The following is a 12,994-nucleotide window of genomic DNA, read 5'->3' as shown; positions in this document are numbered from 1 at the left end:
CACTGAAGATATTTTCGATTCTCATGTCCTTTTTTTAAAGTTTTTTCTTTTAAAAATTCGACTGTTGGATCGGATTTCCTCAAGCGTTGTTTTCCTTTCTCTCAGTCGTTTTTTCACTCTACTTTTTATATAAATTGCTGGATGAAAAAAGTTGTTCCATTCGTGGAAGTCTTGGTTTAATCAGTGTCTTTATAGGGTGATGTGGAGTTTTCCCATGGCAATTGATACAATTTATGTTAAAGTATAAAATTATTGTTGGCTCACCTCCTAACAGTTTAAGTTTTTAGTTTAAGCTTTTAGGCTGGATTGGTAAACTAACATGGTATCAGAGCGGGAGGTCATGAGTTCAAACCCCCGTAATTGCACTCTTTATTCCCATTTAAAAATTATCATGTGTTGGGTCTTTAATATATCTCGGGCTTAAATATTTACGTGTTGGGCTTTTTAATTAATTTACCCACACGATTGCCCATTGTTCAGCCCACACGTGAAGGGGAGTGTTAAAGTATAAAATTATTGTTGGCTCACCTCCTAACAGCTTAAGCTTTTAGTTTAAGCTTTTGGGCTGGATTGGTAAACTAACAATTTCTCTACAGCTTTTGAGGGAAGCAAGCGTTTTTCATCTGGAAACCAATTAGCCCCTCTTAAATCCACACCCAAGAAAGATATTTAGATGAAAATGAGCACACACAAAAAAAAAAAGGTCATACCGAAAGATCTTAACCAAAAAGAAAAAAAAAGGATTTAATCTATTTAAGAAAGAATGAAACGTGAAAAATATGAGGTGTGTATAAGGGTATTTATGAAACTATGTGAGCTTTTCATATGAAAAATTAAATAAATTTATGTCTTTCAAATACATTGGGTGCCTTGATAAAATTTTTGGATGTAAGTAAAATTTCCATTTCCTATTTAGTCCAATTATTTTAAAACTCCTAAATGAGACTTAAAATCAGATTAGACAAAAAAATAAATGAGTCTACTTAATTATTTATGGCCCACCAAATCATGACCCATGCGAGTTCTCTAAGTGTGACTTGGGTCCACAAAATGAGCCAAACTACGTCACAAGACGAGATTATTAGACCTGAACCCTCGACATAATCAGCCATCAATAAAGCCCCAAACTCAAATTCAATCTCTAGTTAAATTTTGTTAAAAATGTAAGAAAAATATTAAAATAATATTATATCTTAAAATGAGGGCAAATACCCTTTTCTCTCAACATTTCCTGCAAAAGAAACATTAAAGATCCAATTCATTGTATAAAAAAGTTCATATGTCAACAACTATCAATAATAAACAAAACTAGATCATTAAGTTCTATGCTTTGGATAAAAGATTTTCAACTTGGAAACATAAATTCTTGTTCTTAATGACAACGAAAGACGAAAAAAAAAAAAAACAACAAACCGATTCTGTGTATTTGGCATTTGTTGGATTTTCAAAAACAAACATGAACCACAGCCTCTTTAGATATTCGGGATCCTTAGGAGACAAATGTTAGATAACACCTCCGAAGGACCTTAGAGATCTTCGGAGGAAATGAAAAAGAAAATGTCCGTTGGCACTCGAAGTACGCCGGAGATGACCATGAGTAATCCCAAAACAGCTAATAATTTGAACTACTCAGCCGGTTCTCTTCAGTAGTAAAAAATGAGACAGTTCTCTACGGTGACAAATGTACAGAATAAGTAACGACTTGAACATCTTTAGGCCCCGTTTAGTTCGCTGATTCGAGTTTTTAATTCGAGTTTTGCTACAGTAAAAAGCTCTCACAAACAATCACATCTAACTCTTAGTACACATCACCCACGTATGAAAAGTACATCTCTATTATAAATCCAACGACTTTGGTAGCAATAGTGCATCTGAAATATGAATTTCTCCACAACAAAAACATGCATGAATTAGACATTTTTATAGCTATCATAATGGTTTTGTATATTTATATGAAGACTGTTAGGGTCAAAATCATCTCTATGATAATTACCGTACACGTAGATAAAATTTTGAAAAAAAAATGTCAATTGGATTGATTGAACGTAGACCAACTCAAGAAACCGTGTCGACTGAAGAAACATGTTAATAGAAGACTCGTGAGGACCACCACAGATAAATAAAAAAAGAAAGTTGCTTGGAAGCCAAGAAGTCCAAATCAATCAAATATGATAATAAAGGCAAGAATCCGATCAAACCAAATCAGAAAACAAGAGAAAAAGGAAGCCAACAGAAGGCATATAAGGAAACTGCCTTTTCTCCAGACAATTGCAAATTCGCTCAAGAATTAAAAATTTAAGTAGGCTCAAACCATCTCTTATAAATAGGAGATTGCTTCCACGAATTAAGGGAATGATATTCAAAACTGACTCTGCCCCTCTCTAGATTCTCTCTCTAAATCATTTCTCATCTCTTCTTCGCCATTGTAATTGTATTTTTTACATTATATATTGAAACCTTCAGCGCTACAGTAGATGCTGTCTTTACATTGAAATTAACTGTTAGAAATTTGCGTTGTCTTTTTTTTTTTTTTTTTATAATTTATTTTCTCTCATTCGAGTTTTTAATTCGAATTAAGATGTGATTTTATATGAGAATTTTTTACTATAAAAAAAATTAAATGTGATTATTTATAAAAAATTTTTACTGTAATAAAATTTAAATTTTAAACTCAAATTAATAAAATAAATGAGACTTAAATCAACTCGTCAATCCCCGTTGACGTCTGGAAGCGGCCAGAAAGACGATGATGAAAAATATTTATAGATCATTCCCTTCTTTTGTCAGAAAAGACAAATTTTATGAAAAGCTAGTTAGCGCAACTGTTTCTAGCACTGTAAACGTGAATAGATGGATTGGCCATTAGATTTTCCCTCAATTTGTGAAATTATTATTATTTTTATTGTCCTTTTTATGGAACATTTGATGAATGAAATCACGATGGCATGTTTTGAGACAATTTCCTCGACTATTTGTCTGTACAGTCTTTCAAAGCAATTACAACGTCCTCCACTATTTCAAAGCATTCTTTGCATTCTTTATAATGATGATGTCAATAAATTTCTATAAGATGGTTTGTAAATATAGTGAAATAAATTTATCAGAGAAAAACCCACAATCCACAATTCCTTTCTCACAAAACAAAAAGTTATGTTTCCAGCCACAAAAAAAAAAAAAAAAAAAAAAAAAAAAAAAAAAAATATTTTTTCCCCCCCCCAAAAAAAAAAAAAAAAAAAAAAACAAACAATTAACATTTCGTAGCAATACAAGCTCTACAATATCATACCAATTTTGACTCGCTAAATAACATCGTGCTAAAAGTGACCAATGTATTTCTCTAAATAATAATTAACTTCTTTAATTAAAATTGAAGTTCATCAATAAATAAAACATTCCTACATGTAAGTAAATTACACAGACAAAAGAAAGATCCAAAGGATCGTTTTCAAAATTTTGATTAAAAAAAGAAATAGTATAAAATCTAACAATAATTACACCACTGAGGGGAAAGAAAAGGCACTTTAACATAGAAATATTTATCATATCTTCTGTTTTAAATTTCTTATCATTCTTCACAGTTTTTTTTTTCCTTTTTTTTTTTTTTTAAGTTAAGAACTTCCAGATCCCTTTTATCTTCTCAACTTCCACGCCATTTTCCATAGTTAACTTTTTCTTTTATTTTTTGAGGAATTTTTTTTGACAAATCAAGTCATAATTTGAGTCATGATCTGTGAGAAAAAAATACTATAGTAAAAAAATTAAATTTAAATTTTTATGAAAAAAAACATTGTAATAATATGATTTGAGTTATAATTTGAGTTATTTACCAAAATTTTATAATTTTTATAATCATATTTAATATCAAAATTAAGGAGATACTTGCAATTAGAATCCGAGCAAAAGTTGTGGCCACAATGGCTCAAACATTACAAAAAGTTTGTTTTTTTTTTTTTTTTAAATACCTTATAGAAGACGAAATTTGACCTTTGAATATTAGTTGCCATTTCCACCTCAAATTCCATGTGCCACACGTGCTTTTCCCCTTGGTCGGAGGGTCGCGTAGAAAATTGTTATATTCCACTCAGCGGACGAAGAATGGAATTGTCTCTAATGATATATGTATATTTTTTTAAAATATGTATAATATAAAGGGATAATTATAATTTTTTAAACACATATATACATATTTTAAAAAATATATATATTTAAAAAATATATACATATTTTAAAAATAAATATACATATACATCCGGTGAAGACTTTACCTCTATATATTATATATATATATATATACACACACACACACATACATATATAGAAAGAGGGAGAGCATGCACTTAATACAAACATCGCCCGCGTGATGTATTTGTCGCTTTTCACTTCCGTGGCTCCAAAAAACCCACTGAAATAAATGTATCAAAATTGAAAAATCCACTTTCCTTCTCGTTCCCATGTCCTGTTTGTGTCTAACCAGCTGAAAACCACAGAGGAAGAAAGAAGAAGCGCTGAAGAATTAAGAGTCGCAATTTCATGGCATGTCCATTTTCAACGAAATGGGGAAGAGACTTCATCTGCTTCTCCAACGTCCCAAGCTCACATAATGGTAGAAGACTCGATTTCCTTGCTTCTTCCTTAGACCTTTCTTCTTCTTCTTCTTCTTCTTCCTCTTGTTGCTCTTTTGCTTCTTCCTCTTGTTCCTCTTTTTCTACTTCTTCTCAAAGAGTAATTAGTTACAGACAATTATATGGGACGATTAAGAAATCACTTGAAATTGGGAGAAGTCGAACTGGGTCTGTGTCAGCTACACGGAGCACAAGTTTCAGTAATGAAAATGGATCAAACATGGTGTGGAAAATGCCAGTTGGAAGAGAAAAGAAACCATTTTGGAGAAAGATTTTGTTTGCTTCGAAGAAGGTCAGGAGTATTATCTTGCTCAATGTGATCACCGTTGTCTATGGTATGACAAATATAGTCTTTTCTTGCTTCTCCTATCCTAAAAGAGATTTTCCATTAGAATTTTGTTTCGATTATCTAATTTTGGATTGGTAATTTCACCTACTTAAGAGTTAAATTTGCTTATTTATTTCATAAGGTCAGACATTTTGTTTGATAATTACATTAAAACTGATCGTGCAACGTAAGTGTCTTGTATGACATGATCCTTTGTAAATCATTATAGGCTCATACTTGTTATATAACTATTCTTTAACAACGTTAAGCTATTAACTAATCATTCTGTAGATAATCCTTTAATAAGACATGATCTTTTTAAGGAATGCTTTAATCTCAACGTGCAGCAAGTGACATTCTGGTTGTTAAAGGGGCTGAAGCTACCATGGACCCAGCAGCCTTCTCGGCAGTGCGATTTGTCATGTCAGCAATCCCATTTTTGCCGTTTGTGTTTCGGGCTCGAGACAATGCTCGGACCCGTAATGCAGGGATAGAGTTGGGGTTCTGGTTGAGTCTAGCATACTTCATTGAGGCAGTTGGACTACTTACTTCAGAAGCTGGGCGTGCATCATTCATTTCTCTGGTTACAGTTGAGTTCAACAACTTTTTGAACAAACGTCACTCTTATTTTGACACCTTTTCAGGCGTTGTTTATTTTATTGATTCGAGTTTTCAGTTCTAAGTTTCTACGGTTAAAAACTTTTAAAAAATGTCACATCTAACTTTTTCTGTTACAGTTAAAAGCTCTAAAAAAATATTACATATCAGTTCGAATTGAAAACTCAAATCCGCGAAGCGAACGAGACCTTAATATGCATCCAACAGGAAAGGAAACTGGAAAAGTATCCTCTATTCAAAATGGCTTACTTTATTCCATCAACTTTCCAATGACCCTCAGTTGTCTTTTCTACTATCGTACTTAATGTAGAGTATATGGAGCCTAATTATTACTCTTATATAGAGTTAGCATACCGATCGTTCTTAAACCTAATAATTTTCCTTTTCAACTTAACCAAGTTAGAAATGCAGCTGAAAACAGACGTAATCCTCACATTGAGACTGAATGCTTTTTTTATTATTCTCCACAATATAGGCTTAGTGCATCTAATTCGTAACGGTAGTTGCAATTACAATTATATATTTTCGAGCTACACGGCTTGAATCTTCTTTTATTTTTCATTTGGTACGGATTAAGATTCCAATTTCAATATGTAGAAACAATAATGATCAGGTGGTACTTTGAATAGGTAATAGCAGTACCGTTGCTTGATGGCATGCTGGGAGCAATTATACCCGCCCGAACCTGGTTTGGAGTTCTTATGTCTACAATTGGAGTTGCTGTACTGGAATGCAGCGGATCCCCTCCAAATGTAAGCGACTACAAGACTTTTAAAAAAGCAATGTTTTAGATGTTTCTTCTCCAGATTGTGTTGGACAACAGTTGGTGTAAGCAGATCAAAGATTTAATGGCAGTAATGTGGATACCATGGCTGATTTATGGCCTTGTTATATGACAGATTGGTGATCTTCTGAACTTCTTGAGTGCAATATTTTTTGGAATCCACATGCTTCGAACTGAACATATTTCGCGAAGCACCGAGAAGGAGAACTTCTTGGCAATTCTTGGATACGAGGTGAGGAAACCACTTCTTGGAATTCACACCTCACAAATTTCCTATAAACAATTTCTAACACTTGGGAATTCCACTCCGTGAATTTGAACAATTCCATGGTTTCATTTAGACATGCGTTGCTGCTCTTTTCTCCACCATGTGGGTATTCCTTGGAGGGTGGTTTGATGGTGAGCAAGATTTTCTGCAGTCAACATGGGCTTGGACAGAGTTATGGAATTGGATTGTTGCATTTCCATGGATTCCTGCGCTTTACACTGGTGTATTTTCCACTGGAATTTGCTCATTTATTGAGGTATCATTCCTCATTTTTCATTCGATACCTTATTTGTTGTTCGTGCTGTATTGGATACCGTAGTACTAGCTACTAGATTGCTTTCTTTTGTCCCGTCATTCACTCAATTTTTCGTAATTTGTCCTGTCATTTTCACTCATTTCATTCACTGCTATAATCTGGTTTCTACTTGTAAATTATTGAATGTTTTCAAGTCTCATTTTCTTCTCCCTTCTCTTTCCAACGACCTCCAATTTCTTAGCATTTTTACTACCATGGACTTAACTTGGTGTGATTATTAGCACTGCCTTTTAACCCCGTTTCTCATGGATCGTTTTTGTCCCTGCAGTTTTCAGCCATGCGTGACGTTTCAGCGGCGGAAACAGCCATAATTTATGGGCTTGAGCCAGTCTGGGGTGCCGGTTTTGCGTGGTTTCTCCTCGGTGAAAGGTGGGGTGCAGTTGGATGGATTGGAGCTACTTTTGTTCTTGGTAAATATTTCTCTCAATCTCCAAGATGTCTCTCAACGCGTCGAGAGCATGAAAACTTAAATGTCGACTAAAGTTTGAAAAAGATTACAAGGATGGTTTAGGAGTTCATTATTGTCGGCTTCCAATTGACATGTTATAGTAAATTGTATTGTGCCAGTAAGATATTATATGTCACAATACAACTTATCCTGACACATCAAACTAGGCTTAAATATTAAAATCCGCGCATTTTTATATGGAGAAAACAATAGTTAAGAGGGTCGCAAAGCCTATTTGATTAGATGAGACATTCATCAAAGAAAGAAAGATTTGGTTATACGGACTTAAATGGATTGCTCTAACGTTTTGGTAGGTGGAAGCTTAATTGTGCAGATGTTTGGAACTTCACCTACAAAGGAGGAACTCAAAGAGGCCGAAGAGAGTAATCAGAAATGTGATCTTCTTGCTCCGCACGAGCAGTTAATAAAGAATGGTCTCTCTGCTTCACCAATTGTAGTCAGATCCCGAAAAGATGTTGTAAATATACTGAAGTGACCCTTACATATCAAGTTTTAAGTATAACTGCAAATATTGTATAGGCAAGTCTTTTAGGTATACATTTGTTTCATGTATACATGTTTATTCGACGCTCTAATAACTTACAAGGGAATGTCTGGACTTACCCTGCAACAGAAACCCCACAATTAAGGGGCTAAAAGGAAAAAAGGTATCCATGCAGTTTATATATGACGCAGAATCTTTTATAGGGTGTTTGATATGAGAATTCGTATCATGATTCGAATCATGATTTGTGGCTCGCTACAATATTTTCTCTCACAAAAAACACATATAAACTGAGAATGGTTCGTCTTGAATCCATGAACTAAACGTCCACTTAGAATATACCATCATCAACATGCCATAAGCCTTGTAGCAGAAATTTGACATGAGGGAGTATTTTATCTAACATGAGAAATTCGTATAATCAATTCAACAACCTAATTCAATTGAAAGATATGACCTTCACTTTCGGTAATGTCAAAAGACAACCGGTTTGAGCACGTAATTCTGTTCACGAATAAACCTTGCTATGCAACTGCTTAGCCATCCGACATACAGATAAACGTGCAGCCACTACGAAGCATAAGGTAAAACATTCCATTAAGGAAATTATAGAAGCGTATCAGTTCTCGCCATTATTACTAATACATATAAGGCCTTCATAATAAAACAGGAAACAGGAACATCTCATCGGCTAGAACAGAAAGAAACAGAACGGAAAGATAGTTCAAAAGATATTCGAAGTACTAGAATAGCAGGTGATAAGTCTCGGAGTTCATTTTTTCTTGGCAATAAACAGGCCCCACCTCTGCTCACCAGATGTAGTCCTGATTAGCTTTGCCTTCCATCCACCAACGATATCATAATAGTCCTCCTACATGAGATCGTAACCAGAAAATGAACATATAATGAGGATGGTCCTTATAGAGAGAGAACTACCAATGTAGCGTGACAAATGAACGAAGAAACTCACCTCAGAGAAATCACTGATGAATTCATTCTTTTCTTTCTCAATAACACTTAATTCCCGCTGCAGAACTTCTATGAACTGAACAGAAAGAAAGAAAAGAAAAAATAAAAAAGGTATTTTAAAATCAAGATACAAATCTATTGATGTTCAAACATGATAAAGCCATCGGATCATACAAACCTGTCCAGTGCGATCCTCAGCAATGACTTCTTCAAAACCAGCATCCCTAAGCATCTGAGGTACAACAAAGAAGGAACTCATTATGCAAAAGAAGAATGAAGAAAGATCAGAGGGAAGTCATGAGTTAACATTTCAGATGTGAACATACTTGGCCATACGCTTCTACATCATGGAGATCATATCCCCTCTGCTTAATATACTTAGCGAATTCCGGTGATGGAGTTCCAGCACTCTGACAATAATCACTGATGAGAACCTTTCCTCCTGGCTTCAACCACTTATAGAATGACCTGAATAGCGCAGGCTTGTCCTGTAATTATTTGAACATTGCACGCACATACATTAAGATTACGTGAGAAGATGTACTCAGAGTAACAAGAATAAAACACTAGCAGCAAAATGGATTAATCCAGGAATGCATTGATGCTTCAATGAAGGAATCAAGATAAAAAATTAAAAAAATAAAAAATAAAAAATAAAAAAGAGAGTGCCTTACATCAATGTGTAATATAGTGTCCCGGCTGTATATCACGTCAAATGAGTTCTCTGGATATGTCTTTTTAGTGCAATCAGCAACTTCAAATTCAACAGAGCACTTCAGCCCAATTGCACGTTCAAGAGCAAGAGAAATCATATTTATGGAGAGGTCAATGCCCACAACCTCAACATCAAAATTCTCAGCCATATAAAAGTCTCCTCCTCCAATGCCACAGCCAACATCTAGAACTCTCTGACTAGGCTCAAGGTCTAACTTGGCCACAAATTCCTTAGTTGTTTCTGCAAAAGCAACCAAAAATAGGAAATTGTAAATGGAAGTTTCCACGAAGGATAGCTCAAGATATATGCTATCAACTTTTTATTATGTAAAGCATTAACCGTACACATTTTATAGAAACTAGAGGTACTGAAAGACAGATGCTAGTGCTCAGGTTAATACATAATTAGCAAAATCTACGGAACACAGTTGTATCTATCTATTCAGTCACCACACACAGAACAATCGAGCTTCATGTCATGTGCAGACAATTTTTGTACTTAGCATATGCATTTGGGGATCTTTATTTGCTTTCATATGTTTCTGTTAGATTTCCGATAAGAGAAATTAAGTTCAAATGAGGAGATGTGTAATACCAATTCCTCCAGTGCTGACAAAACCTGATCCAAAAACACGCTCATAGCGTAATATGCCATTACATTTATACTGAACAGTATCTAAGAACTGCTGAAACCCTCTATCATCCTGTGAACTGACTTTCTGCCAAAGCCAGCAAATCTGCATTATGCAAACATATTATCAGCGAGCCTATTCAACTGATAAAGGAACACCTACCCTTTAAATGTTGTAAATGTTATCACCTGATTTTGATTCTTTTTATTTCGCACATAAGCTCCAATACATTTGCTGCCAACAAGAGACAATTCAAAGGAATTGCCAGATCCATCCCGTGCCTGGCATTCCTTAAAAACCTGGAAGAGCAATTTATTATGTAGAGATTGAAAAGCGGGAAAAAAAAAAAGAAAAAAAAAAAGAACATTTGATGTAATAAATGGATATACTCGGCAAACTGGGCCAGTTACAAATAACTTTGACCATTCTAAACAGTTTAAAAATGATCCAAAAACATTTAAGCTTATTGACTAGAATTACCATCACAAGGTTAAAATAATAATATCAGTAATAGCAATAGTAATAGTAATAGCAATAGCAATAATAATAATAATAATAATGATAATAATAATGATGATAATGATAATAAATAAAAACTTGTCCAGTTACAACAGACGAGCAAAACAAACTGTGATGAGTGCAAAAGTTGTTGAACAATAGTTTCACATTAGCTCTACTAGTGATTTAGGTGCTGTTTGGAATTGTTTCAGTTGTTTTTGAAAATGTTTCTGCATGTCTTTTGAGGCAAGAAAATGAAAACGGTCTCTAAACCGCATTGTTTGGTTCGCAAATACTTTGAAAACGATAACAAAAACAAAAAGTAGTGAGAATGGTTTTTGTTAAGGAAATAGAAAATAGAACAAAAACAAAAAAAAAAATAGCAGGTTAATTGCTTTTTTAGCCAATACTCTAACGAGCAAAAGCATGGCATATTCTATGTATAATAATACTTTGTGCACTACTACAATGACTGACAGACTAAAGACAAAGTTCAAATCACATTATCCAGTCATTTCCACTGAACATGTTTAAATAAGAAAATAGGAAGACAAACCCTGGTATAGAATCTAGGTTCCCGATAATGGGTTGGGTTGTATTTTCGCTTCGAGTCTCCAGATTGGTGGAAACAAGATTCTCTGAAAAATATATATCCTCCGACCTTCAACCATTTGACCATTCTTTCTGCCAAATTTTCTACCTGTATATTGGAAGGAAAGAAATTATCGGCAATGAGATGTTAATGGCAAATCTTATTTCATTACAATGGCAACGCTCAACAAAATGAAACAAATGGTAAATTACTCTAGGATTCGTCATATCCCTGTGATTGAAATGTTATAGCATCCATGGAATAAGAATAAGAAATACTGTATATGACACTCCAGTAAGACCACCAATAAAATTCAATTGAAAAACACATAAAAACAAAAGGAGCGCCAATAAAAAGGACTAAAAAGTTTATTTAAAAAAAAAAGTAGCAGAGCAAGACAGCTAGAATGCTAGAAGAGAAATTACATGTAATGATGCTGGCAATGAACATAAAAAAGCACAGTTTGAAGACTTTGAAGTTCCATAAAGCATATCAGATGCTTGTAAACATTGATTACCTCCTTATCAGACAAATACATGAGAAGCCAATTGGAGAATATCAAGTCCACCGAGTCTTCAGATATGTTCAGATCAGGGGATGTAACATCAGCACACATAAACTTGACATTCTTGTAGTGCCCATTAATGCTTTCATTCTGCATACAAGTATACAAATTAAATCAGAAAATAACCCCCACAAATACATGTGACTTCCCATTTCACTTCAGGATTGTATCAAATGTGGTTACCTTCTTAATGACACTCTCTATGAAGTCCATAGCAACAAGCTGGCCAGCCTTTTGAGCTAATTCGGAAGTAAAGCGACCGATTCCCGCTCCCAGTTCTAAAACTGATTTACCTTCATATGGTGGGAGCAATGATAGTACCTGTAGAAATAACCAATCCCATGTCATAAACTACATTTATACAAACAAAATAACCAGCAATCTCTTGCACAAAACATACAGTAAACTAAATATATATATATACCTTTTATTTTTACTTAATTGATAAAAGTAAGGAATATAGATCTGCACTACAATTGAGATCATTGAAAGACCACATTTTCGCAATTTCATGAGTGATATTATCTGCTTGGTTGAAAGTTTAGTAAGGTTAGAAATGTCGGTCAAAAAAATTTCTCCAATTTTCACAGTCGGACAATAAATTTGCAACAATGTTCACATCTAAAGAATACAAGATTGTTAATTATCAAGAATAAAATCGGAATAATATACCCTTGATTTCATCCAAACTACTTCTTTTCTACTATTTAATAAATAGTATTCATTATCTTATATAGAGAACAGAGTTAATCACATTCACAATAACAATCAGCGTTCTTAATATGCAAAATTTATACAAAGAATATACCTCAGGCCGCTCTTCTTTGTCGAGATCGGAGGCTTTGGAATCGAGCATCATGGCCTCCACCGTCAGATCCGCGGAGTGCTGCATCCAGTAGATCTTCTGCTTCTCACGCTCTTGCCCTACATTTCCAATCCAAATTCCGAAAAATCACAACTACATCAGAAACATCAAGATCAAACAATTCAGCAAACCATACAAATAAAAAACGTCTTTTCTACTTCTACCATTAGCATTCACAGTAGCAGCGTCAGCCATTGTAGTCGACAACAGAGAAAACAGAAAAAACGGAGATCGAAATGGAATTTTCGGGTGTTTGTTTGGCGAGAAAGA

At 34.2% G+C, this 12,994-nt stretch overlaps 2 protein-coding genes across 2 annotated transcripts; one reads left to right on the top strand and one right to left on the bottom strand.

Annotated features, from left to right (window-relative positions):
• The first annotated feature begins 4,339 nt into the window (after window positions 1-4,339).
• Window positions 4,340-8,081, top strand: LOC21400378. Its single transcript, XM_010099263.2, has 7 exons — window positions 4,340-4,957; window positions 5,298-5,539; window positions 6,198-6,320; window positions 6,468-6,584; window positions 6,694-6,876; window positions 7,205-7,346; window positions 7,699-8,081. Exons 1-7 carry the CDS (start codon window positions 4,531-4,533, stop codon window positions 7,878-7,880), a joined length of 1,416 nt encoding a protein of 471 aa, XP_010097565.2. The 5' UTR covers window positions 4,340-4,530; the 3' UTR covers window positions 7,881-8,081.
• A 115-nt stretch (window positions 8,082-8,196) lies between these two features.
• LOC21400376 (phosphomethylethanolamine N-methyltransferase) lies at window positions 8,197-12,988 on the bottom strand. The gene is made up of 12 exons (XM_024166385.1): window positions 12,889-12,988; window positions 12,668-12,783; window positions 12,043-12,180; window positions 11,812-11,949; window positions 11,259-11,402; window positions 10,393-10,503; window positions 10,168-10,309; window positions 9,533-9,813; window positions 9,185-9,346; window positions 9,037-9,090; window positions 8,860-8,934; window positions 8,197-8,760 (listed from the first exon to the last, which is right to left on the bottom strand). The coding sequence occupies exons 1-12, from the start codon at window positions 12,917-12,919 to the stop codon at window positions 8,662-8,664; spliced, it is 1,491 nt and encodes a 496-aa protein (XP_024022153.1). The 5' UTR covers window positions 12,920-12,988; the 3' UTR covers window positions 8,197-8,661.
• Between the last annotated feature and the right edge of the window lie 6 nt (window positions 12,989-12,994).

This window comes from Morus notabilis, unplaced genomic scaffold (genome assembly GCF_000414095.1).
Source record: "Morus notabilis unplaced genomic scaffold, ASM41409v2 Scaffold884, whole genome shotgun sequence".
In the NCBI taxonomy this organism is placed as follows: Eukaryota; Viridiplantae; Streptophyta; class Magnoliopsida; order Rosales; family Moraceae; genus Morus; species Morus notabilis.
This window is presented reverse-complemented; position numbering and strand designations above follow the sequence as displayed.

Coding starts and splice junctions, on each gene's coding strand:
- LOC21400378 (XM_010099263.2), top strand. CDS start 4,531: ATGGCATGTCCATTTTCAACGAAATGGGGAAGAGACTTCATCTGCTTC. Junction 4,958..5,297: donor TGTGATCACCGTTGTCTATG/GTATGACAAATA, acceptor CTCAACGTGCAG/CAAGTGACATTCTGGTTGTT. Junction 6,321..6,467: donor GCAGCGGATCCCCTCCAAAT/GTAAGCGACTAC, acceptor GTTATATGACAG/ATTGGTGATCTTCTGAACTT.
- LOC21400376 (XM_024166385.1), bottom strand. CDS start 12,919: ATGGCTGACGCTGCTACTGTGAATGCTAATG. Junction 12,181..12,667: donor ACAAAGAAGAGCGGCCTGAG/GTATATTCTTTG, acceptor TTATTTCTACAG/GTACTATCATTGCTCCCACC. Junction 8,935..9,036: donor CTGAGGATCGCACTGGACAG/GTTTGTATGATC, acceptor CTTTCTGTTCAG/TTCATAGAAGTTCTGCAGCG.